General features: G+C 30.6%; 1 protein-coding gene across 1 annotated transcript in view; it reads right to left on the reverse strand.

Annotated features, from left to right (window-relative positions):
• Positions 1-3960: 3960 nt before the first annotated feature.
• LOC142328867 (nucleoplasmin-like protein) overlaps positions 3961-27234 on the reverse strand; it is a 31357-nt gene continuing 8083 nt past the window's right edge. Inside the window, exons 3-6 of the mRNA XM_075372995.1 lie at positions 17311-17527; positions 12891-12991; positions 8862-8945; positions 3961-4509 (exon numbers count right to left, since the gene is read on the reverse strand). Coding sequence (XP_075229110.1) covers positions 4504-4509; positions 8862-8945; positions 12891-12991; positions 17311-17527 — 408 coding nt within the window. The 3' untranslated portion in view covers positions 3961-4503. The remainder of the gene's footprint in view (positions 4510-8861; positions 8946-12890; positions 12992-17310; positions 17528-27234) is intronic.

Here is a 27234-nt window from a genome sequence, read left to right on the forward strand (position 1 = left end):
CCGCCTACATGAGTCCCTGTTGATAAAACAACCATTCACTCTGACCAATATGGCTCCTTGTCTTTGTTCGTTTAAACTAAAATAAGTAGATATTTCTACTTGGTTCTTTTTACAATGTGTTTATAGTTATAATGATTCTGAAGTCGATTTGAACACTGAATGATGATGAAGTCAATGAAACTTCTGATCTTCATAGGTAAAGACGGCTACTCATTATTGACCTGTGATCCTGTTACAAGTCAAAAACAAAAAAAAAAAATCGTACTGAAGTTTTTTTCTGGACCTAAAGGACCTTCTCACCAAAGTTGGATTTGCTTTGCAGACAGAGCTGGATTGCTTTTTTTGAATAATATTGTAAAATAGACAAATATTTTTCCTGACAAGAAAAGATTAGCTCATCCTTATAGCTGTGAAAGAGACCATAGAAAAACTACAAGAACGGGAATAGTACCTGCATTTGGTATATTTTTGTTGGCTGCAAAACGAGGTAATTGGACTAACTTGTCAGAATTTTTTTTACTGATAATGGCACTGGGATAACAATTCTCCAGGCAAACTTCAGTGAAAATCGTTTTCCATTTTTATTGAGAAGCCTCAGATTTGATGATATAAATACTTGAGTTCAACATTTTAACACTGACAAACTAGCCCAAATTATGAAGTTTTCTGATACTTCTGTATCAAACTGCCAAACTACATGTAACCAAGGGGAATTTTTTACTATTGATGAAATGCTAATTGGATTTTGAACCAGTTTTAGTTTTAAGCAATATATGGCAAAGAAACCAGCCAAATATGAACTAAAAATCTATGCATTGTGTGAATCCTGCACATTTCACGCACACATGATTATTTACTGTGGAATGCAGAAACTAGAACCTTTTGTATGTTCTAACGAGCCATTTGAATTGGGTCAAAACAATAACTGACCTAATCAGAAATTTAACAGATAATTATTTTAGTAGCTGTCCACTTATTTTTCCTTTGTGGACGTAACAGCAAAACCCAAGTCTTATTTCACTACAGCTACCTTCACACCTTCTCCTCTTGTACTCCAAAGATTTTTTTCTTCCTCCAATGTCAAAATTTGTACTACTTACAAATTACAATTACGATCTTTACGTGTTTAACTTACAAACTTATTCTAGACACTGAATATGCGTATTTCATTTCATCTACAACATCCATACCTGAATTAGATTACAAAAAGTTATAAACCCTGACTTGGCTGGATTACCTGCACTTTATTTTTCTTTGTTGGTTTATACTAACTGTTAAAATAAGCTTGTTTGAAAACAAATTCTTATATTCCAAAAATTACATTGCTAACAGCAAAAATGTAAAAAAAATTATCCACACTTATCTTTCTGCCTGTATTTAGACAGGTTCAGATATCCTCTCAACAATAAAACTTACATTGTTGTCAAGTTTAGAGGGTCAATCAGGCTGTTTTCCAAATAAATCTCTAGTTAAATGTGTATAAAACATGTGTATCTGGTCTAAAGCATAAATTTTAATGACATATATTTTGCAGGTCAAAACTTACACCTGCTTCTAAAGGCCTCCAGCGGCTCATCAATTGGATTGAATACAAAACAAAAGAAACCTTTTTCTTGACATTATCACTCTGAAAGCACTCCCATCAGTAGCTCATAACTACTACACATTTAGGTGCTATGCTTTCTCTATGCTGACTAGATATAGCAGTCCTAAGAAAGCTAACATTTCTCTGGTAACTGTTTCAAGACAGTCATATGGCAAACTATAACTAGGGCAAAGTTTTGCTAAGTATTTGTTTGTACACTTGCAACAAGTTCAATTAGTGCATCTGAAGAAAAATCTTGTAGTTAAAACAATGATTTTTCTGTTACTTCCACTGTTCCCACTCTTGGCAGATGGTACAATGTTCTTTCCACTTCAAATGTTTGAATGTGATCTACTAGTGAGATCTGGTGGTTTCATAATAATCCATGAAGGAATTAAAAAGTTGTTCTAAATATTTATCCCACCTGAATTTTGATAACATTTCACCTTGAGATGTCATCCTAAAAAAAAATATTATATCACTTATCTATTTTAGACAACAGGATTTGATGTTAAGAAAACTTTTTATAGGATCAAATCAGTGTTTAGAAACAATTAATAAGCCCACTTTGTCACTGAAATATGCCCTCTTGATAATGTCATTCATTATACTTATGAAAAATGTAACATTTTATCACTCTCAACTGTAAAAAAAATGGACAAAACAATCGAAACGACAAATAACATTGATAAAATGGTTAGAAAAAATATCACAAAAGATAGAAAAGTCTAAGAAAATAATAAGAAAACGAGAGAACTTATATAATTCACTTGTACTCATCATATCAGAAAAAACTGGTTACACAGTGCTAACTTCAACCAGCACAGTAATCCCAACAATTGACTTTTGCAGGATCCCGAATGATCAATCTGTACACAATTCTATAATTACATAAATAACCACAAAATTTATAACTCCATTGCCATTATTGGAATGACAAAAAATATCTGTTAATTTGCTTAAGGTGTTAATGAGCATCAGATCTGTCAATTACTGAACAAGAATCATGGTTTCAGAATAAACAGTCGTTCAGGATGTCTACGATTATTTTGAAGTTACTGATAAAAAAAAATCACAATTATGACTATTCATAGCCAGTGTAATAGCCAATAATGATAAGAAAATATCGATAAGTTACTTCATAACGATGTCGTCATAGAAAACAGGTGTGCCGTGTTACGACTTATCTGGTTAAGGTATTGTATTGTTAAAATAATGGATGTTTAGTATGCACTTGTTTACTTTTGTAAGTTTTTCTCTAAAAAATGATACGGTGAGATTTTTTCTCTTTTCTGAAGTGTATAATATTCTTAATAGAATTTTTCTTTAACATGCTTAAAATTTATTGCATATTTTCAAAATCTATTTTATTGGAATTTAAAAGGATTTCAAACTATTACTACCTCTTCCATATTGCAAAAATACTTCTGATGTTATGATACTCAAATTATATTGATTTATATGAACACAAAATTAAAACAAGCAATGGAAATAATAGCTTTAGAAACAAACTATAATAGCATTAAATTTAATTTTATTTCAATAACCATAACAAAAAATATGAATTTACATTTTTCAATCAGTTTCAAGATCTATGTGAGATCTTCAAAGTGATTAAAAGATAAGTACTTTCATAAAGTAATCTATGTATGAATATATCTGCAGAGAAAATTCCCCTTTTGATAATTGAAATACTGATATTTTGTCAAAGTTCACTCTATGATGATTTACTTGTGTAATGTCGTTGAAGTTGTAGAGAACCTACCTAGTACTTGTGAAACTGGTAATTAAAAGGTGGATTATCAGCTTGTTCTCCTTCATAATTTATCTTAACTTTCTTATACTGTGCATTTCCCACTGCCCCCTTTTCAAGCCAAAAAAAAAATCCACTTTAATGAGTAACTTCACATACAGATTTTAACTTCCATGGTGGAATAGTAATATCTCTGCTTTTCAACTGGGAGCTTGTAAGCAGCTATAATTTGAGCCTAAGCCTATAATTCTTTTGCCTATAAAAAGTAACCTTGAAAATTTTGTAATTTTAAATATTCTTTTCTAATTAGATAGATGAAAGGGATTAAAAATTATGCATTTGAATTTTAAAGATCATACTTTATATATAAATGTTTAACATAATGTTTGTACATATTCATAACAGAAATAACTTAAAACATTATCTCTATACTCAGAATTATTTTTAAGCAGCATAAATGTTGGCAGTTATGAAAAAGAATTTGATGCATTAAAATAAACATTTTGTATCAAAGAAAATTAAAAGGTATTAATCTTTAGAAGAAATTGTTAGACTTAATAAAATTATTTAAGAAATAAATTCACTAAAGAATGGAATGATAAATATTACAAACACTGAAGGATTAGGATATCAAAACTTTAATTAGGTACTGCATCCTCAAATTACACTATAAATATAAGTCTTTAAAAACTGATTTACTTAATTGATAATAAAAAAGAAAAAAAATAATAGTAAAAGATTATATTTTACATCATGAAATCTCAAGACTTGATAAGTTGAATAAAATGGATTACAAACCTCCCTTTAAAAACAGTTTATGAACATTATATCAATCACTTCACAACAAAAAGTCCACCACTTGCAGTTTAAAATATTGAATAACCGACTTGTAACATCACATTTTAAACAATCTTCACAGAAAAAACCAAAACAAATAATTATATATAATACAAAAATCTGCACTTTGTTTACCCTGACTAACTTAAAAATAGTACACGTACACAGTTTCAACACCGATATAGGAACAAAGATATCCAATCTGTTGGAGCAGCATCAGCAGAATATTTGAAAATAATCATTATTCCAAGGTTTTTCTAGTCAGTTTTCAGTGCAGATTTTCTATCTTGTCAGTCCCTTGCATCTAAAAATATCTCCATCTTTACTTCTACTTCTATAAACAAAACAACAACAAACAACACATTAGTTGCATCTGTAAATTGAACTTGTAAACTTACACACAAAAAAGTTCCTTAACCACCTCATCTTAAACTTTTAAATATTGAAGAGGAAAAATTAAAATGTTCATTGCACTTATTATTAATTACTTAAATATTAAACTTTGAAGAAATATTTGAATGAATATTTAAGGGAGTTATAAAATATTTTGATAGGAAGGGCACATGACACTATTACTAAGTCTATTTCAACTAAGTGGTGTGTTTCTAGAGCTCAGATCAGTCCATTAAGATGGCCAGTTAGGTAATGTAATTACTGTGGTTTTTTCAAAGAAAACACTGGTTCACTAGTAGATGTTTCATAATTGGTTGAGATGTTTTTATCAGTTAATATTTAAAATTTTTTTAATATTGTAAAAAAAATGTGTGGCATTACCTCTTAGCTCAAGACCGTAATGTACTTCTACATATATTATTTACACTACTTACAATGATTAAATCGCCACTTATGGTTTTACCATAAAAATTGCCTAGTCCTTCCACAATTAGCACGTTTCAGTACATGGAAAATCAGATACTGTTTAACTATTGGTATTATGGCATAGAAAGTGCTATGAAAACCATCTTGATATTTACAACTATTCAAAAGTTAAGAAGAAAACTAATAAGACTTGTTGGGAACACATTAACATAAAACCATAATTAAACTGCCATAACAGAATAGCAAAACATAAATTACAAATTCAAATAGCATATGATTATTTTATTATTTTTTTTTTTTTGGTGTTACATGTTGATACAGAAATATGTAAGAAAAGAAAATTTTTCTTTGTTGTATGAAGGACTCATTAAATAAGTTGGTTAATAAACAATTAGCATCTAAATAAAAATAAAAATGGGCCATGATGAACAATCTTCCTACAATGATCTGTTGTTACCCACAATAACAGTAAATATATGCATGCCAAAACGTTATGCTCCAAAAGAGAAAAATGTTACTTAACAACACACACTTAGTAGTTGTCAATTCTGCTCAGTTTTAAGTAATCAACATAAAACACAAATGCGTTTTAAATCAGTTGCAAATTACCCATTATGTAGCATCATTGCAGAAGATTGACAATATAACTGAAGGGAAACACTAACAGCGGAACACACTAGCTTTGAGGGTTATGATTGATGAAACATAATAATCAGCCCATTTTTGAATCATATTAATTTTTATTATTTACTATTCTACAAATCACTCACAGAGGTAAGTAATGCTTATTCACTGAATGGCAACCGCAGTACTGATAAAAGTGAAAATTTTATTACTGGCACATTACGTAGAGTCAAATTAGTTTTATAAAAATAAAACTGTCCAATAAAGGTACAATACTCTTGAGCTACTTTGATTTCTTATCAATGTTGTCCTTTTTGACAGATTGTTTGGTACAAAAAATATACCACTACATATTCAAATTTTTACATATGCTAACCTATCACCTAGGCCTACAGAGCATTTCAAATTTAAAAGTTGAAATTTAGCATTTCAACTTTTTTAGTTATTATTCCATTTGTAAAATCATATTATCTTTGAAACTATACGATGTACAAGCTTGGGACAAGGTTACTTTTCTTAATCATTATTTTAAAATGTTGAATATGAAAATTTGATTAAACATTTGCTGAAGATGAATTTTTTTATTTGACCTTTAGTAAAATGACTGAATTTGAAAACATAAATATATAGTACTTCAAAGGTAGGGGAATTTCACCTCTGACCATTACGCCTAACTTGACTGTTGGCTTTGGTTAAAAAACAACTGAAACAGAAAGACAAACAAATTAATAACGTATCTGACTAGTCCAACAAAAAACTAAGGATGATAAAATGTTAAATGAAAGCCAAGGCTCACATAAATTTAGAGTAAATGGCAAGTGCTATGTGAACATGATGACAGAAGCAAAATTGAAGTTTTAAATCTATTAAAAAGATAATTGTAACTAAATGAAGACTGTATTGATGAACAAATTATAACTTGTGAATTGCAATACACATATTAACTAAAGTTAAAGAGGTGTGTAAAGAAAATGATTTTTCAGACCAGATTCAATAAGATCTAAATATTCTGAAAAGGATATTTTAAATAAATCCAAGTCGGCTGTGTTATCAGGTAGGTAAAATATGAAAAAAAAAAAACAAAAAAAAAGAACTATCCTATTACATTGAATACAAAATGTTTAAAAGATTAATTTATTTCAATGTATGGTCAAACACAGATTCTATTTTAAAAAAGAACACTGAATAAATGTTCCTTTTTAGTAATTATTTCATAGTTGATAACTAAATTAAAGTGAGTAAAAAACCTACTTTTCTTAATTCTAAATGGATTTTGGGTGGTCTGGTTCTTACTAGCTCCTAGGTACAGATATGTATTACAATTATACTCCTAATATATACAGTTTGGCAAAGGGTTGGCCAACAATTAGATAAGAGAAAGAACTGGATTTCTTCTTTCAATTGCCTCACTTAAGCAATATGATTACTAAGAAATAAACAACCCTAGATAGGTTTAGAAATAAGTTCAAATAATCAAACGTCATATTCATCAATTAAAAATAATACATATCTTATGTAGATCGAAAGATAATAGTTTTACAAACATGAGCAAAAACTCTTGATTACATATTGATCTAAAATTTTGTAGGTGGTATGGTTACCAGAATAGGCTAATAGTTGTGTAAAACACAACTGGTCAATCTTTGTCAAGATATGCTGCTTAAAATCTTAAAATGTTTTCACTGTTATATTAATTTTTTTTTTTTTAATATCAAAGACAGCATAAAATAATTTATAAAGCGATAAGAGATGTACCTAGCAAGTAGTTACTTTCCTTTTATCACTGAGCATGTGCACCAAATTCTCTCACTTGTTTGGCAGACACCATTAAAAGCAGAAGTTTATTTACAGTCGAATAAATGTTGTTTATTTAAATGCCATAACCATTTAAATATGAGAGAAATGTCAAACCAGCAGATATTTCAGTAAATTACATTTTTTTATGGTGAAAAATGTTATATGTGATGGAATGGTTAGAAAATGGGTGCAACAGTTCAATGAGGGCTGATTGCAACCCTCATTGAACTGTTGCACTTAATGTGCATGATGAGCAATGGAGCGGAAATAATTTTTGGTTACACCAGTGAATGAAAAACTGAAGAAAATAAAGTTTACAGTGTTTTTATTATGTACAATTTCCTGAAATTTAATGAATAATTCTGAATGAAATCATTCAACATAAAACCTAGGATATCAGAAATTCTACTTTTGCTAGATGCCGAAAATGTTGACAGAGTTTCATGAAACCAAGCAATTAGACCAAATCTGATCTTGTATATCCACCTTACAGTCCTGACCTTTTCTTTGAGGAAGAAATGAAAAAATTGATTACAAAATTTGAAAATTGCCTTAAAAATTGTGAAAAAGTAGTTACTCTTCTATGTAATAAATTATTTTGTTGAAAGCTTATATTAATTACAAAACAATATTTACCCTCTAGATACATTTTTTACAATTTGTTTATAAAACCTGACGAGTTTTTTATTTTTATAAAATCCCAAACTTGAAAGTACATACATTCTATGCCGATATATGTATGAGGCCCAATTCAACTTTCTCATTTTTGAGGAAAAAAACAGTTAAAGAAAGGAGTGTACGTGAGGTAAGCAGTATACAGTATGCACCACACTATTTATTTAAAATAAGGTAAACATATATATATACATATTTAAAGAATAATAATAAACTAGCAAATAATTAGTTAAAAACAAGGATTTTTGATTCTGCAAGTTGGTAACTGTAGTTGAGCAAAGTGGATTAAAAACATAATTAGAAACATTTACCTTAATTGGTAAATTCAAGACTGATTTGTCTATCTTGAGCTTAATACAAAAAATAAAGAGCAATAATATAGTGCTGCTTTGAAATGATTAGAATTGGTATACATATGAATGAATGCATGTCAATTTTGTCCCTTAAACTAAATCTGAGAATTTAAATTCTGCTATTTGTTTTTATATTATTTTACCACAAGAACTGTGTAATCTGTAACTGGTTAGTAGTAAGTAATGAGGGAAATTATGCTTCACGATTACATTTTAATGCGAATAGATTTTTCCTCAAACAATGTAGATAACTAGTATTTGAAAGTACATCTAAGGAACTTAAGAGAAAAATAACATTCACTCCACAGGATCATTCTTGGCCTTTGTCCCACTTGTTCATAATTACATTACATAGCATATTATTATATCAAGTAAAATATTATACAAGTAAAATATTATCAAAAAATTACAAATTTACCTCGTCAGATTCCACTTTTACTTTCTTGCCCTTTTGTTTGGAATTTGAATTAGTTTGGTTAATCTTCCGTTTCTTTTCTTCAATCTGTCAACCAAACAATACATATATTTTATAACTATTTAGGTATACATGAAAATAGATCATTAAATATTTATACGGAAAACTTTTTAAAATTAATCAACTATGTACAATTCTAAAATAATTTTGTAAAATACAGATGTACACAGCCAGTAAACATATTAACAATAATAATAAGCACTTTTTGTCTATTGAAGAACTATGCAGAGGTGCAAAATCAGGGTCCATCATTGTCATTTTATTAATATGCTGCCTTTTTAAAAAGAAACTGGAAAAATTTTATGGACAAATCCCAAATATATAAACAATAAAATAATAAATATGGTTTATTTATTTATGAAAGTAAAGTATGAGGTGTTTGTTTTCTAATATAACAATTTGGCAACATAGTTAAATTATGGAAAAAAACAAGAAAAAAGATGTCAATGTGTAGGCTAAAAAATCTAACCAAAGACTGAACAATTATCTCCACTTTTTGACTAGTTTTACCTGTACTCAGGTTAGAAGTTACAAATGTTGAGATTAAGAAAATTAAGTACATGACTGAATTAAACATGATAGGAGCACCATCTTAGAAAAACTATTTTTTTCCAGTAAATTTTTTCTTAAGTCAGTAGTACTCGGATATCTTTTAAATTAATTTTTAATGGCCAACCATAAACAAGAAAAAAAGACCCACTGCCAACCAATAAATAACTATTTTAAAATACAGAAAAAAAAACAACACTTTTTAATGTGCAGCATTTTTACTGGTTTTGGTGGATCATTTTTTCTTATAGAGTATGGCTGGACATAAAATTAAAAATACATTTTTGATCTCTACAGGCATACGAAAAATTATGTGTAGGTGATCTGAAAAGTTCTTGGGCTTGTCCATAGATCACAGTACTAGTCACACAATTTTCCCCGGCATGTTGATACAACTGTTAGAAGGTGCCACGTGAAAATATTCTATCCAGCAATTGGCTGTAGGCAGCCATCTGAATCAGACACAGTGCATGTGTTGTTGGAAATGGGAGAAAATTGAGTATCGTGTGGTGATAAAAATTCTTTGTAAAAGATTTGATGCTGATTGAAATTCATTCATGGATTATGTGTGTGGTGCGACTCTTCAATTTCAACCATGTGAAGGCATCAAAAAATGATCCATGTGAAAGATGTCTGGATAGTGCAACCACACTGGAAATTGTTGAGAAATTACACAATATGATTCTGGAAGATAGGCGAATTATAGTGCATGAAATTGCTAAGATTGTAGGGATTTCAAAAGAATGCACATGAAAAAGCTTTGCAAAAGATGGGTGTCGCTCATGAAGATCAAAAACACATTTGCACAACACTTTCTGAACAGTGCTTAGCATGTTTTATAAAAAACATGAGTGATTTTCTGTGTTGGTATGTGACAAATGGATGAAACATGCATTCACTATTACACACAGAATCAAAACAACAATCCATGCAGTGAACAGAAGCCAGTTCTTCAACTCCAAAGAAGGTGCAATCAGCAGGAATAGTCATTGCATCTGTTTCTTGGGATGCAAAAAAAATTCTGTTAACTGTCTAGAAAAAAGAAAAATTATAAATGGGGAATAATAATATTATTCTAACAAAACTGGACATCTGTGAAAACAGACCAGCTTGCATAAGAAAAAGACAATCTTCCATCAGGACAAAGCACCTGTCCACTAAAATGCCTTGGCGATGTGGAAATTGAAAGATTTGCAAAATGAAGTGCTAGATCTACCCTATTCCTCAGATTTGGTGCCCTTGGATTTACATCTCTTCCCAAAAATCATTTTCCTTGCTGGTCAGCATTTTTTGTCCAATCAAGAAGCAATTGCAGCTGTAAACAGGTACTTTGCAGCACTTCCAGAAAAAAAAACTACAGAAACAGGATAATGACGCTGAAACATTGCTTGAATGCATTAAAGTAGATTATGTTGAAAAATAACAAAACATCCTCGTATGATGAAAAAATGAAAATTTTCAAAGATGTTGAAATCACCAACTCTAGCAAGGAAGTATCTACCTAAACATAAATTCTTGATATGAAAGAATTCCTCAACCATGCAAATTAAATATCTACTCTTTATTTTGCAAGGTTAGTTTAGATTGTACAGATGGAACAGTAAATTGAATGACAATCTTAACGGGCAACTCTTGAAAGGAGTTGTAGCAAAAAGTATAAAACAAATCAAGCAGCAAATGAGAATATAACAGGAAATGAGCTATAACGGATGTGAAGATTTGATTAACTCTACCTTAACTGCATTAGGTATAGCGTAAAATCTTATGGCAGGTCCTTCCTACAAGCTGCCTCTACTTTCCTCTCTACACCACTCCTACAACCCAGCACGTGAAACACATCATGCTACTGGTTGCCACAAAACTAAGACTTCCAAAGGCTTGTATTTATTAGTATTTTTTATTTTTCCATATTCATTTATTTTTGTTATTGTTTATTTGAGCTACTATATGAATTGTTTTGTAAGAAATCATTTAATGTTTTACATTTATAAAATGTAATATGAACTTAATACCTCTGCAGTAATCATAATTTTTTTTAAAAATAATTTTAATTATATTACTTTTACGTACATTTCTCTCAACAAAACAAACAAAATCAACATTACATTATAGTCTATAATAAATAAACAACTAACTTCATACACTTTTGAATAAATAAACAGTAACAATGATGTAATATCATTGTTACTGTTTATTACCTTATTTTAACATACTTGGGGAAAAAACACACTTCCAAGAAATAAATTACTTCATTTACATCTTGAACAAAATATTAGGCATAAATAATTTTATTTGTAATAAATTGCTTGAACATATTTTGTTACTATAATAGTGACATAATAATTAGATATAGTGGAAATCATTGCAAATTAACTGATGTGACTTTTGGGATACACTACTTTGGCTGCTGGTCTTAAAAAGTCAGTGAGTGAAGTTAAAAACAGTGGAGGGGATGCCATAGCTTACTATAGAGACCCACATTCAGATATTACATACACTTTTAACTATATCAACAACAATGATGAGTTAGGTAAATGAAAGAAGAATAGATCATGTATTTACACAATAAGAGAGAAGTGGTTGAATGGTTTTATATCAATAAATATAAACACAAGAACCATCAGTTAAATATCTCTGGTGCAAAGGGTACTGATCAGGATGCTATAGTTTCACAGAACAATATAGTATTCCAAATAAAGGAGAGCAGGGAAAAGACAACAGGATAATATTAACGATATTCATAGGCTAAGCTTTTTTCAACAGGGAAAAAGGGAAGAGGGTTAAGCTGACATTTTTGAAGAAAGGAGTAGCTTGGAAAGAAAAAAGCTGATCTGTATTTGGATTGCAATGTCTAGTGAAAATAAGATTATACACAATTTCTAAGGAATTATAATAAAAAAAAGGGTAATAAAAAACTGTAAATACAAAAAAAAACTAAGAACAAATGAACATAAAGAAACTAAGATTTCAACTGTCCAGGAAGCCAGAGAATGTAAGATATGTACAGAAAAGATATTACGAGAAGCAGTCATAAAGGAAATACAAAACTGAAGCATTGAAGAAACACAAAAAAGAGATCTGGGTCAGATGATAACGCTTATTAGTGCATGAAAAAGAGTTTGAGGAAACATATTGTAGATAGATAAAATAAAGCAGACTAAGCAAGAATAAAGTTGAGGTAGAAGGCAGAGGATGGGAAGAGCTACTTTGTGACCCAACCGGTTCCAACACTTAATGAATTAATCTTAAAACAAATAAAAAAGCTTTCCTCGACATTTTAAGATACCAAACGAGTCTAGTAAATCTAGTACTTACATTGGAATAAATGATCCAATATGGTTACTTTTCTACATTATATTTTATTTGATACATTATAAAATAAAATTCATACCCACATACATATGTATAATTCAATGAACTTACATTATTTCTCTCATTTGCTTCCTCCAAATCCTCCAGATCTTCTTCATCAAGTTCTTCATCTAGTTCATCATCTTCGTCATCATCTGCACCTAATTCCCCTGCTGTATAAAATGATATGATTTAACAGAAATGATATGCTTAAAAAGTAATTCACAGTGACACAAGTAAATTAACGACTATTGGAAAAAATCAGTTTGTGAAGGGCTTGCTGAAACAGTCTATAAATGGAATTACAGTCTGGGTTACGCAGTTGGTCTTGTTCAATCACTGGGTGATATACAGAGGTATTTTGCTATTAAGCATTAATGTTTTTGTCTTACAACAGCTACTAAAAAGTGTAACTGACTTTAAGGACCCACTTATTTTTAAAATAAATAAGTCTGATCACTGTTAACTACAGACTATGCTTCATACTTCAAACATTGGGAAACAATCAGTACATAAAAAAATTCAGTAAATATATACAGCATCCATGACCAAATAAACATAAATAATAAATAGTCTTAACACGATTTTCTCTACATGTGTTTTATAGTGATTTAAAAAAAATTAGTACATGAATTTTACATATACTTTTTACTTAAAGATATTGACAAAATTTTTTTTATTCTTTCTGAATAAAAAACATTATGTACTAACAATTTACAGAAAAGCCTTTAAAAATGTGACACAGCGAGATACTAGTTTCAGTACTGAAAAATGAAAAACTGAAGTCTTGCAGCACGCACGGGAAAAAATGTGAGGGATTGTTTAGTATGCCATCGGTACCAAACTTTTTAATTGCATCCAAATAAAAAAAGAAGAAAAGATAACAGGCCATTCAAATCTAGCTACAATAGTTATAGCTTGAACTAAATTTGAATCCAACTATCAAAATATTGCTCCACTTATTTAAACTGATTTTTATTCAAGAAAAACAATAAGAGCCACCAAGTAGTATATAAAAAAATATACATACATATTTGCATAAAGGTAATCCTGATAAAAGTAGGGTTTGGGTATTACTTTTTTCTATTAATGTTACTCTTATGACTTACAACAACAGTTAAAATGAACTATATATTGCTAGTTAAAAAAAAATAAAATGATGTCCATATAACCAAAGTGATTTTACAGGGAAATGTCTAAGTATGTGCAAGAACTGTTATTGAAGTCAGTATCATCAATTACAAGGTCAAGTAGCAAGATGGGTGCTAGACCTTGCAGGCTTCTTGTATACTGGAATTTACAATGATAAAATTCTGATATTGTGGTGCAGTGACATTTCAGAAGCATGTAAGTCAACAGCAAGCATCAAAAGCAATTTATCCACGACTGTTAAGAATTTGAAAAATGGGGTAAAAAAGAAGTTAAAAAAGTGTGATTGGCAAAACATCTGGTAAAGCCTATCAGGGCTATGAATGGAGGGGGTAGGGTAGTGTGGCGACTGGATTGTCACAAAGTGCGTGCTTCCCCTATGGAGGTCAGGGTGTAGAACTGAGTAATAAATAATGTTATTGAATGATAAGCCATTTGATTATTTTGCTAAGCCATCAAATACAAATTGGAAGTTTAGCTGTTAGGCTTGATTCTTTAAATTCAGAATGATGCTATATAAAACACATTTAAATCTGAAATTAACCATTCATTTTTATCAACTAGACATGTGACCTACATTTATAAATTCATGAATAAAATCAGAATAATCAGTCTTAAGCATATGAACCCACCGGGTTGGTCTAGTGGTGAATGCGTCTTCTCAAATCAGCTGATTTGGAAGTCGAGAGTTCTAGCATTCAAGTCCTAGTAAAGTTAGTTATTTTTACACGGATTTGAATACTAGATCATGGATACCGGTGTTCTTTGGTGGTTGGGGTTTCAATTAACCACACATCTCAGGAATAGTTGAAGTGAGACTGTACAAGACTACACTTCATTTACACTCATACATATCATCCTCTGAAGTATTATCTGAAAGGTAGTTACCGGAGGTTAAACAGGAAAAAGAAAAAAGTCTTAAGCATACGATTACAATTAAGTTTATGTTCTGAACCTAGAAATCTTTGGCATTGACAAGTGTATCACCAAGTTTTATATTACTTTTTGAGGAAGTGTGACAACAAATCTTCCATGTATGTTATGATACATGTTCTTTGAGAAATGGGTTTCACAAATAATCCATTGATATCGTTTAGAAAAGTTAAGTTCAACTTACAACAATGAGGGATGAAAAATTAAGATTGAGATTTGAGTAAAGAATAGTGAAATTGATTTATAAAGTTGTTTGCTGATGGGTGAATGTCCAGCAAGAATATGGCCTAACCTGGAATAACTGGATATGGAGCATTAAAAATGAATTTATTTGGTTGGAGATAAAATCCAGTACCAAGAATAAGGACAATTTTAGAAGAACAGTCTGGCTCGGCTCAGAAGAAATTCTTAGGCAAGTTTCAATTGGATATGTGACTGTTAAATTTGGCAATATAGAACACTGAACTTTGAAACTGAAATGTTCATAAAGGTTATTAATTACAGTTTAATGCTATAATTGGATTGGCAAGAATCATTAATAGCGTAGTCCTAACTTGTGCACAAAATTTAGCTGTAGAAAAATTTGCTTGGCTACCAAAAGCTTAGAGTACAATAAGAAATATTCTAATATTTATCCAGTTACACAAAAGAATAATTTTTCTGTTAATCTGAAATTTAAAGGCATAATTTGTATTTAGTCAATTTTAGAATTGTTAGTAGATTAGATTAACGAATCAAGTTTTTTAGAACACAATTTACATACACATATATAGATAGTCCTCAACAAATGACCCAGACAAAAAGTTAAAACAGCACTTATTTTTTTCAGAAATTTTTTACACTTACTAATACTTCAGTTAAGAATTTTTTACATGTATATAAGTAATGATATGATTTACAGATAGGATAAGAAAAAAACCTTTTGACTACATGATTCGGAGTTTTACTAGAATATCATGGAGCTGTTTTAATTAATGGTTGATTTAGAACCAAAACAACATGACGAATTAGCTGATGAATGTAATATAATGTTAGGTTTCATTTTATCAGCCAAATTTTCCATTAATTATCTTCTAACTTTAACAAAATCAACTAATTTCTGAAAATCAGGAAATTGTGAGGAAATTAATCCAGAGACATTCACTGGTAAATTCATGGCCTTAAGTGAATTTACAGTTGATGTAATTATGTTAACAGAATAAGAAACACTAAGATTCTTTATCGACTGAATTAATTTTGTAAAATACCAATGTGATGAACAGCAATGAGTAATTTATTATCTGATATATTTTTGAATATATATTAATTACTACCAAACATTTTTCATTTGTAATAAGAATTTTTTTTTAATTATATCAAATGCTGTTCTCTACAGTGTACCAGATAAATTATTTATGGAATGCATCAAATCATTGAACATACTAAAATAATGTTACAACTCAAGAAAATTTCCATTGAAGGATACAAACTGAATTTGATTAACAATATTGAGACTTCTTTTTTGATTTGTTCTTGAATAATTTGAATTAAAACAATTAGTGTTTAGTTTACTTTCTAAATTGCATAAATTATCCTCAATCTGAATTCTGTCATCTGAAACATTTTCATTAGAATCAAGCTTCTCAATTTGTGACTGATTTCTATCGAATTTTTGGGATAATTCATGTAGATTTCTCAGCTTTATTTTCAGAGTAACAGTCACAAATTTGGTAGTTAAAAATTATTAACAGGTTTTTTCCAAGTGATTTGATCATAATTTATGATACAAAAGTTGAATAACAATAATTAATGAGTAACTAATTAGGATGGCTAGTTACATGATCCATTTGGCTAGAGAAGTGAAGACATGTCCTTAATTTATATCTTCACATTATTTTAAACAAATATAACTTGGCACTGAATTTAACAGATGTATATATCTTACAATACTCATTTACATGGCTAATACTTCAAACCACATGCTGGTTCTTTAAATGAATGTAAAAAGCATATTTTATAACTAATAATTTTTTCACAAAACATAAATAAAATATTTAGAAAGCCTGTAGCCCTGCGATTTCTTTTATGAATTAATTTAACATACACACTATATAAATAAAATAGATTGGCTACATATAACTGAGATCAGTTGATGGTTAGGAACCTAACATTTTCAAAGAATGGATTCCTAATCTGAACTGAAACAATACATATTACAACAATTTATTATCAGAACAAATAAAATTACAAGGTTACAGGACTCTTTAAGAACAATAAAGAAGAAATAAAACTTGATTTCGTGTATTAACACATTCATTCTCTTATAATAAACCTGTACAATGTTCACTGGAGAATTAAATTTATTTTTGTAAGTTCTACATGAATTTCAAAATGAAAAATTAATATAGTAAAAATCTAATGCATAACTTACTGCCTACTGAATGGTTGCCAAGAAGATGAACTGGTCCACTGCCTTTGGTCAATTTAAATGTTACCGGAGGATCTGGAAAAAGAAGATCTAATACTGATTGAGATGCTCCTCCTCCTTTCATCACTGCTATAGGAAACTTCATATCCTGTCGATAACCCATGGCTTCTACTTCAACAACATTCACTTCTCCGTCCTTGGCATCGGCTCCAAGGACTATCTGTAAAAGAAATTCAACCTTATTTTTAAACAAGACCATTAATAAAATTGCATATGAAAATAAGATTTATACACGCCAATGAAAGCTCTCAATGGTATACAGCAATGGATCCAGAAAAATTCTGCTGTTTCTAGTGTTAGGTAGATCAAATGAGAGGACATTTTATAATAATTTATGATAGAAACGTTGTCTAGTCTCTATCACTTGCAATATTAGATTTAAAAATACAACTTTTTTTGTTGAAATCAACTTGTATGTAATTTTATACAGAGTTCAGTATCAAAACACACATTGTAAAATCATCATTTTTTGTGCTAATGCCAAAATGTTTCAAACAAATTTCACCAATGGAACATTTATATTTACAGAATATGGATAGAAGACCATGGTAAAATCGATTATATTGTACAGTATTGACTATTTTGTATCTGTCAACAACAGTGATTAAGGGTAGGTGTTATTTGTTGCGAAAAGAGTAGTTTGTTTGTTTTACTGTATGAAGTATCAATTTTAGCCAATGCACGACTCCTTTATAATGATAGAGAAAAAATGAACCGGAGGAACTGAGTGCTGCAAACTTACTATCACTGGTTTTGGGTAGGGAAGTAAAGAAACAGAAGACATTATCGGCTGCTAAAAAGTAGAAGATCCTGGTTACAGAAATTTTCATTTTGGAGAAAATTTCACCTCTCCTTTGCTGTGAGATGAAGTAAACCATTCATCAGAAAATTCAGACAATGGAAGTGATGTACTACTAGCAGCAAAGTATATAAAGAGCTAATTGAATACAATAACCACATTTTAAGTTACAGACTACAATCAAACACACACAGACCCTTGCAACTGAGTAAAATAAAAAAAAAACATTATAAATTATTTTTAATTTAAGATGACATTTATTTCAAGTTATGAATAACACTCCTAAAACAATGCTGTCTATGTCTTAGATTTGCTCAGCAATATTTATAAATTTCTCAATAATCTTGCTTATTTTCTTTCTTAATTTTAATAAAATTACCACAAAAATCAAGCAAATATGAATATCCACTTATTCAGGAAAATCAAGTGACCATAAAAAGATTTTTGGGCATATTAGCATATTTGCTGAGCTTTATGCTGTAACTGTTTTTTGGTTATTTCAAAGAAATACGGACCTACGTATTCAAAACAAATAGTTATAACTTTCACAGTGCAGTGCATGGTTGTTTGGAAAACAAGTACCTATAGCTTATATGACAACATAATCTGTTAACTAGAAATGAGCTTCAGCAGACTATGGTGTTACACTTTTACATGATATTTAAATATATTTTACACAAAGGCAAAGAATAGTGGCTTGGCATAAATTTCTGGATAATATTTCACTCACAAAACATTATTTTTTGGGTTAAAAATCTGCAACATACCAACGAAATATAATAAAAATGTAATGAAAGAAAATAGTCTTTACATATGATTGATAAAATATAGTATTGTTAGCCAATAATTAAATTACACTGTGTTACTGAAATTCTTTTATTTCCTTGTATGAAGTAAAGGAAGTATTGTGAGCACAAAAAATCTCATTTTCAGATTTCAATGGTACTTATTTTCATTGGTTTCAGAGTTACAGCCAAATGAAATTTTAATTAAAAAAATATTTGGATCTTAAGAGAAGGCACACATCGATTCGAATCTGACATGATGTTCATATATTTTAACTTTTTTCTCTTAAATTTAAATATATTGCTTTATTAATTAAATTAACTTCTGATTGTAAATTTTTTTTTACAATAGAAAATAATATATATATATATATATATATATATATATAGTAAGATCTGTGTAACATGTGTTGGATCCGTAACCACGCACACATCAGTTCGAACTCACTTACACCACATAATTATTCAAGTGATGTGAAACAAAATTAAAATAAAAACTAATATAAAACAAGAAAAATGTGTTTATGTAACTTAATAGGCATACAAGGAAGTTATGTGGTGTCCACATCAGATTTTTTTTGTGCAAGGTAACAATTACTCACGGGCAAGTGGAAAAACATTCTTAATTAAGAAAAATCAATTTAACGTAGATAACCAGTAAATTTATAAAAAAAGCTAATCGGTTTTGTAGAAAAAGTTATATACAATCAAACATTAAATGGTAACAAACAAAAACTATTAGGCTTGAGAAAAGAAACATTCCATGAACATGTCCCTTAATACACTAAAAACAGAAGTAGTATTTGCTTTACTTCTTGGTTAAAGTACTATGTTCAATTATTCTATATTAACACTTATTTAAGCAGTTCTAAATTTAAAGAATGTAGACAGAAGAATGGTAACTTTTTGATGCATATAAACAGAAATCTAAAAAAGCATCAGGGGTTTTTTTAATTGTAATTTGTTTCCTTATTATAAAAATTTGCTGTTTGAATGTAAGGTTTTCACCAAACAATATTAATTTCGAGTATTGTTGGGTAATAGTGGAAAAATTTGTAACAGAAGAGATTATAACGGCAGTGCTTACAGAACAGTTGATAATGTTAGACTGTCTGAACTTAAAAACAAATTTGTTAATTCAACTTTTATTTCATTGGTTTACTTGTTTTAATGTTGCACATTGTGTTAGATGTTGGTAATTATAACATTGAGATTAACCAGATTAAGGATAATTACTCTTTCTTTGAGTTAGGTGATCTGAAATTTACTGTACTATTAAAAGCATAAATTGTCATTTGACCAGTTTCTTATTTGTTGGACGATATTAAAATGCATTTTGATACTGTAATTTTTGTTGAGACATGGTATGAATCACTCACTGGGTTATCAGATTCAGGGTTTTTGTGAATATATTTCCAATAAGTCTGTATAAACAGGATGGTATCAAAATTTTTATTAGATACAATTTACATTGTTTATTCTTGATATGGACGTTACACGGCTGCTTTTTTTTTACATCCTTTATTAATAGGCCTACCAAGATCAATGAGTAAAATACATGTTCTTGTATTGATCATATTTTTATAAGAAATCATGTTTTTTTTAAGCCCAATAGATATGTCTTAGAAATAACTATCATTGATCATTTTTCTATTGTAGGATCATCAGAGACCATTAAAAAAGACGGTGTAGCTTGATGATACAGTGGTGAGTTTTAATTTAAATAATGAATGTGTAACTTTTATTGAATTCCGCATAATTTTCTTAATGTTTTGGAAAAACATATTAATCAGTCTTTCATTAAACCTATACTTCTTATAGTTGTAATTTTATAAGCTTTAAGACATAAATCTAAAGATATTTTAACATTATTAGAAACAGGGAAACTATGTATAATAAAGTTATGACAAACATTTAACATTGCCATAGTTAATGAGTACAAAATTATACAGATGTATTTAAACTCTTTGATTAGATTGTCCAAAAATAATTATTATAAAAAAGTTATAAATGCCAAGGGAAAACAGTAAGTTAAGTTGGAATCTTATAAATGAAGCTTCTAATGCCTCCTCTTAAATAAACAGTACATTTGAATTATATGTATAGGATGGAAAGGCTTGTAACAAGTGCTTTTTATATGAGGCAAATATTTTTAAATTTTTTTTTTTGTTAATGTTGGTAGATCTATTAACAATCTTTTAATAAATTGTGATGAAAGTATGCCCATATATGGGGAGATAATTATAATGAGCATTATTTCTTTTTCAGTTGTACACCTGATGAAAAATGTTAAATTAATGGATTTAAAGAAGTGTCAACCTGTGGGGGATGAGCTTATTGAAAAGAAAATATTTAAAAAAATCTATATTTACCGAAAGGAAATCAAAACTAAATACATTTTGACATAATAAATAATAAAATACACATTTACACTGATATAATACACTTACACAGGATTGTATCAGTTCTGCACAATGTATTTAAATAATTAACTTAAAACTTAATTCTTAGGGCCCTAAGAAAAATTAATAGTAAATTAAAAACAAGTTTAATAATTATTAGTGACTCCCTTGAACCTGTCTTACACAACAAAGTTTTTCGAAGGAAGAATTAATAATAGAAAGACTTTCATTAAGAGTTCTTTTTCTGTATTTAGTTGAGATCTATATTTTGTCTTCAAAGCAGCCACTGCAGAAAATCCAGTTTCACAAAGACAGGATGTTGAAAATAGTATATAAAATGATCCTTATTTTTTCAGTGCAGAAAAATCATCCACTTCAGCCAAAAAGTGATTTATAACTAAATTGTCTTTTTTGTTTTCACCAATTGCCGTGAAGTCTATGAAAATTTCTTCTTTGGTAGTTCAGAGTCCTTCGGGAGTATTTTGAAATTGATCCATAACTCACTTGTAACTTGCTTCTAAGTTGTTGACTGCAAGAAAATACTTTTTTTAAATTCTTTGCCAGTATCACTAATGGTTACAAAAACCATTGGTCCAATAGTTACAAAACAAAACTTTCACATGTACTTAGCCTTGTAGGTTTTAATACATTCATCCACATTTGTAAACATATTTAGTTTTTTTTTGCTTAAAAATTCTGCTCCACAATTTCAAAAAGTTAATACTTTTCTACAAAAAGTATTAACTATTACACATATCCAACAAATGTGCATTTGCTCCTTGGAGTTGGAAGATCCTAGGTATTTCATTTCTCAAATGTATCGACCAAGTAGCTCACTCAATTCAATCACAAATAAACCATCTCAAAACTTCTCGGGTCCTGTTGGCGTTGCTCTTCTAGAAAAATGGCAATTTCATCTCTTAATTCATAAACACTTTGCAAAAATTTCTCTCATGATAACAATCTTGCCTCACAATAAAATACTAACACTGAATGTACTGCATCAATGTCTTTACAAAGGGCAGAAAAGATTCTTGATTTAAGGGATCCCATTTTTATATAATTTACTATGATTAAAAGTAATTAGCACAAAATTCAGACCAGGGCTAATTTTTTTTTGGAAGCTAGGGCTTCTCTGGAGATCATGCAATTTGTCCAGGCACACTGTGGAAATTTTTGTTTCACTAGTGGTTGTCTAATACTTTGGAATCTACCAGACATTGATGAGCATCATCGGTGCAGAATAATCAGTCTTAAGCATATGAACCCACCGGGGGTTGGTCTAGTGGTGAATGCATCTTCTCAAATCAGCTGATTTGGAAGTCGAGAGTTCTAGCATTCAAGTCCTAGTAAAGTTAGTTATTTTTACACGGATTTGAATACTAGATGGTGGATACCAGTGTTCATTGGTTGTTGGGTTTCAATTAACCACACATCTAAGGAATGGTTGAACTGAGAATGTACAAGACTACACCTTCATTTACTCTCATACATATCATCCTCAAGTATTATCTAAACGGTGGTTACCGGAGGCTAAACAGGAAAAAGAAAATGTTCATCTTGGAGAGAACACACTGAAACATTTGCTGAAAAACAGTAGGTAGTGTTGATTGTTTATTGTATGTCAAAAGTAAAATTTATAAGGTTTATTCCCCACGCAGGATATGAGCACGGATATGTTGGAAAGAATGACGGTGTGTCAACATTTATATGCTGCAGCAGACGTCGGGTACGGACACCTACAGGTGCAATACAACGTGTATGGTCTTCATACTTTCCTAAATTATGATTTCTAAAGACTGAGTCAAAAGCCAGGTGATTTGACTGTCCTTTGAGACGAGTAAAATAAGATAATAAAAGCTGGTCTCGTCTATCCCAAAGTGATGGTTCACTGCAGTCTACAAGTAAGCTTGCGACAGGACTTGACCTAAACGTGCCTGTGGCAAGCTAAAGGAAAGCATGATGTATTCCATCCAGCATTTTAAGCATGGTTTGACGAGCTGAAGAGTAGGCGACACAACCATAATCTAAACAGGAACGAACAAAGGAATAGTAAAAATGTATCATATATGACCGATTGGCTCCCCAACTCGCATCACATCTAAAAGTTTGGAACATTTTTTTTTAATCCTTTTATATGTTTGACGCAAGTAAGATTGCTATCAAAAAATAAACCTAAAAACTTGACTTAAGGAGATACAGCAGCAATAAGCTCTCCATTCAGAAAAACTTGTGGTATAGAAGGGTTTTGTAGCCGAGAAAAGACTACAAATTTTGTTTTGTTGGATGAAAATGTGAAACCAGTAATCCTGGACCAAGCTTCAATGTGAGATATAGTGTTCTGTAGTAGTCTCTCTGCTGTGGGTAAACGACTCGCAATGTAAATAGCAAAATCTTTAACAAATAGAGAGCATGAGACAGGAGCCTGCACACAATTGGTAATACTGTTTATAGCTACAGAAAATAATGTGGCACTTAATACACTACCTTGAGGCACTCCAAGATGACACTACCTAAGAGTGACGAAACGTTCTGCGATTTAAGAATCCCTGGATAAAAGCAAGCATATTGCCTTCGATTCCCCATTCTTTGAGGATGTGAAGGAATACCACATCGCCAGGCCGTGTCGTAAACCTTTCTTATATCAAAGAAGATAGCAACGAGATGCTGGCGGTTTAGGAAAGAGTTTTGTATGGCTGTTTCCATTGACACTAAATGGTCAATGGAAGATAGTCCTTGTGAGAAACCACACTGCTCTGGAGATAGAAAGCCATGTTTTTCCAAGCATCATGTAAGCCTGTGGTTTACCATTTTCTCCGTTATTTTACACAAAATGCTTGTTAAAGAGATAGGGGTGGAATTACACATAGCTTGACGGGGTGGTTTTGTCTTTACCAGGTTTTAGTACTGGTATAATAAATAAATGCTTCTGACCAGCCGGGTGGGAAGACTTGTTCGGAGAATAAACCATTGTAAATATTCATAAGATGTAGTGCTGAGTTAGGAATGTGTGAAAGCATGGCAAAGTGAATGTTGTCCGGTCATGGGGAAGTGTCATGTGAGTTTTTAAGCGCATGTAACAATTCCTTAAATACGAATGGGGTGTTTAATTCACCAACTGAATCACTGTTTAACGATAATACTCCTATCTGTATCTTGTACCTTTGAAAATCGTTATTATATGATGAAGTGAGAGACACTGAGCGGAAAGATTTTGCTAAAGTATTTACGACAGCCGAAGATGATAAAAGGAGTTTATCAATAAGACCAAGAATAGATTGTTTTGGTGATACGAAAATTGCACAGATTTTTTCCACGCAGTAGACGTGGGAGTAGTGCGTGAGATAGTGCTCACATATTTCGTCCATGAACTCCTCTTAGCATTCAAGAATACTCGACGGCATACCACTCAAGCCCTGCAATATGAATTTAGATGTTCAGTTGTAGGCCTACAATTAAATTTGCGTAGTGCCTGCCATCGATTCCTAATAGCATATTTGCAATCATCATTCCACCATGGAGTGTAGAGATGTCTAGGATTACCTGATGTTTGTGGGATATATTTGTTGGCACTCTCTAGTATCATGGACGTAAAAGAGGAACATTGATCAAGGACGTTGGCACCATCGTCATACTGTGATTGGAAGGCTTTATGATATCCATTCCAATCTGCCTTTTCAACAATCTATCTCCGTGGCCTTCTTTTAACCTCGCAGTCTACACTGAAACCAATAATAATTGGTCTGTGATCACTGCTGTGAAGTCATCACAAACAGACCAATTAAGATGAGGGAGTAAATTCGGTGAGCATATGGAGAGAGATTGATGTTATATACAGTACCAAATGATAAAGACATGAATGTGTGTGATTCATTATTCAGTAGACAAAGGTTCAAATCTTTGTCTCACTCTGTTTATCATATTTCCTCAAGTGGAGCAGAAGGTTGAGCCCCAGGAAAGATGATGGGCATTGAAGTCTCCTACTACTAATGATGGAGATGGTATTTGCGTGAGGAGATTTGAGATATCTAGAGCACTGAACTCTTTATTCAGCGAGAGATACAAATTGCAGATTTGCAATTTGAAGGGATAGAGACATTTACTGCAACAGCAGGAATGAGAGTGGTTATTTGAATCCTTATAGCTGACACCCCATTCTTCATGAAATTAGCCTCTCCACCAGTCTACTGTCTACTAGACAATCGTATCTCTCACAAAAGTACCCTCTGAGTGTTATTGGGTCATGTTGTAGAAGATGAGTTTCTTGGAAACAAATGATTAGTGGGTCACGTGCATATGCCAGTACTCTAATATCTTCAATGTGGAATCGAAGACCTCTAACATTCCACTGAATAATGTTCACAAGTGGGAGGGAAGAAAAAAAGTAATATAACAATAAAATAGGTAACTATATAAAAATTAGTTGTACGTGATTCGGATTTTATTTTTTGTATTTTTTATTTTAAAGAACTCTGATACCTTAGGGCCAGGTGGTTCTTCAACCATATCCTCAAGTATATGAGGTGATGGGAGATTTATTAGAATGGGATGCTGCAGTTGATATCCCAGAGTGATGTGGGTTCCCTTTATGGGGAACTTATTAGGTGGCTTACTACCAGCTGTGATAATCTGCGAGCAGCCAGGAAAGAAAGCTTCTGCTCAGTACAGATTTTGTTAAATTGTATTATAGTTAGTCCTATGGAATTAGACATTCTTTGATAAGTAATATTTGTATATCTCTTGCTAATAGACTTCTCTTTAGAAGAGGTTTATATAACACAGCTTATTGTTATTCCTTGATATCGAATGGGATAATTTTGTTTCTATTCACTCCTTACAGAAGAGTTTTTGAAAATGATTATGATTTTAACACTATATTAATTATTTTAATTTGGGTATTTCGGTTTTTATTATTTCATGTGCAATTTTTACAAGATATTTTATTGTGTTGTTTATTATGGTATACGTACAGTATATTTTTAAGTTATATTATATTTAATACATTTTATTTAATACTTTATTTATTTCTTTAATTTTATTTAACATTTTATTTCTTATAAATTATTTCCATTCCACATTTATCAGTACTTGAGTAACACTGTTTTAGATGTAAATTATGATTAAGATCGTGTGGTACCATGAAAAATAATTTTTTTTTCAATTTTTTATCGCCAATTGAAAGAGCAGAGTTTTCTGGAGATTGGTATATTATATTTGATAACCTGTTTACTAAATTTCCTTGTATCTAATTAAAAAAAAAAAAAACAAAAAAAAAACATCCCGTTATTCACAAAAAGTGACATAACTTTGAAATTTCTTTCATTTTAAAAAAAAATTGTCTGGTATATTTTGTTGTACGAGTTGGCATACTTGTCAAGCCGGCTTTTGAAGTATTATTCACGTAAACCAATTGCTAGTTCTGTCGTTTTTGTTTTGATTTTTTCACATCAGTTAGTGAACATACACATACCACACAGATAATACAAATATTTTACTGTTTGATGGAAAAAAATGTCTGGAAAAGATAGACTGACAGGCAAGGAAATAAGTAAGTTACTGTGGTTAATGCCATAAGACAAAATTGCTCCAGTGTAGACCAAATGAAGCGAGCTGTTTGGGCCATTTATTTTTACAGGACTAAAACAGATGAAAAGCCAGCACATAACCTCTGCCCCACTGGAGATACAACTTTGTTAAGTACAACATATGTAATACTAATAATGAAAACTATGTTCACAAAAACCCTTTACAAAGGCAGTAGTAGTAGGTGAAGTAATAAAGCCAACATTCAAAAGTTTCGTTGATCCACATTTGTTACTGAAATGTTTACATGGGACTTGCACAAAATCCAAATGAGGCCTTCAATTATATTGTGTTGTCA

This window comes from Lycorma delicatula, chromosome 1, assembly GCF_047948215.1.
Source record: "Lycorma delicatula isolate Av1 chromosome 1, ASM4794821v1, whole genome shotgun sequence".
NCBI classification, from domain to species: domain Eukaryota; kingdom Metazoa; phylum Arthropoda; class Insecta; order Hemiptera; family Fulgoridae; genus Lycorma; species Lycorma delicatula.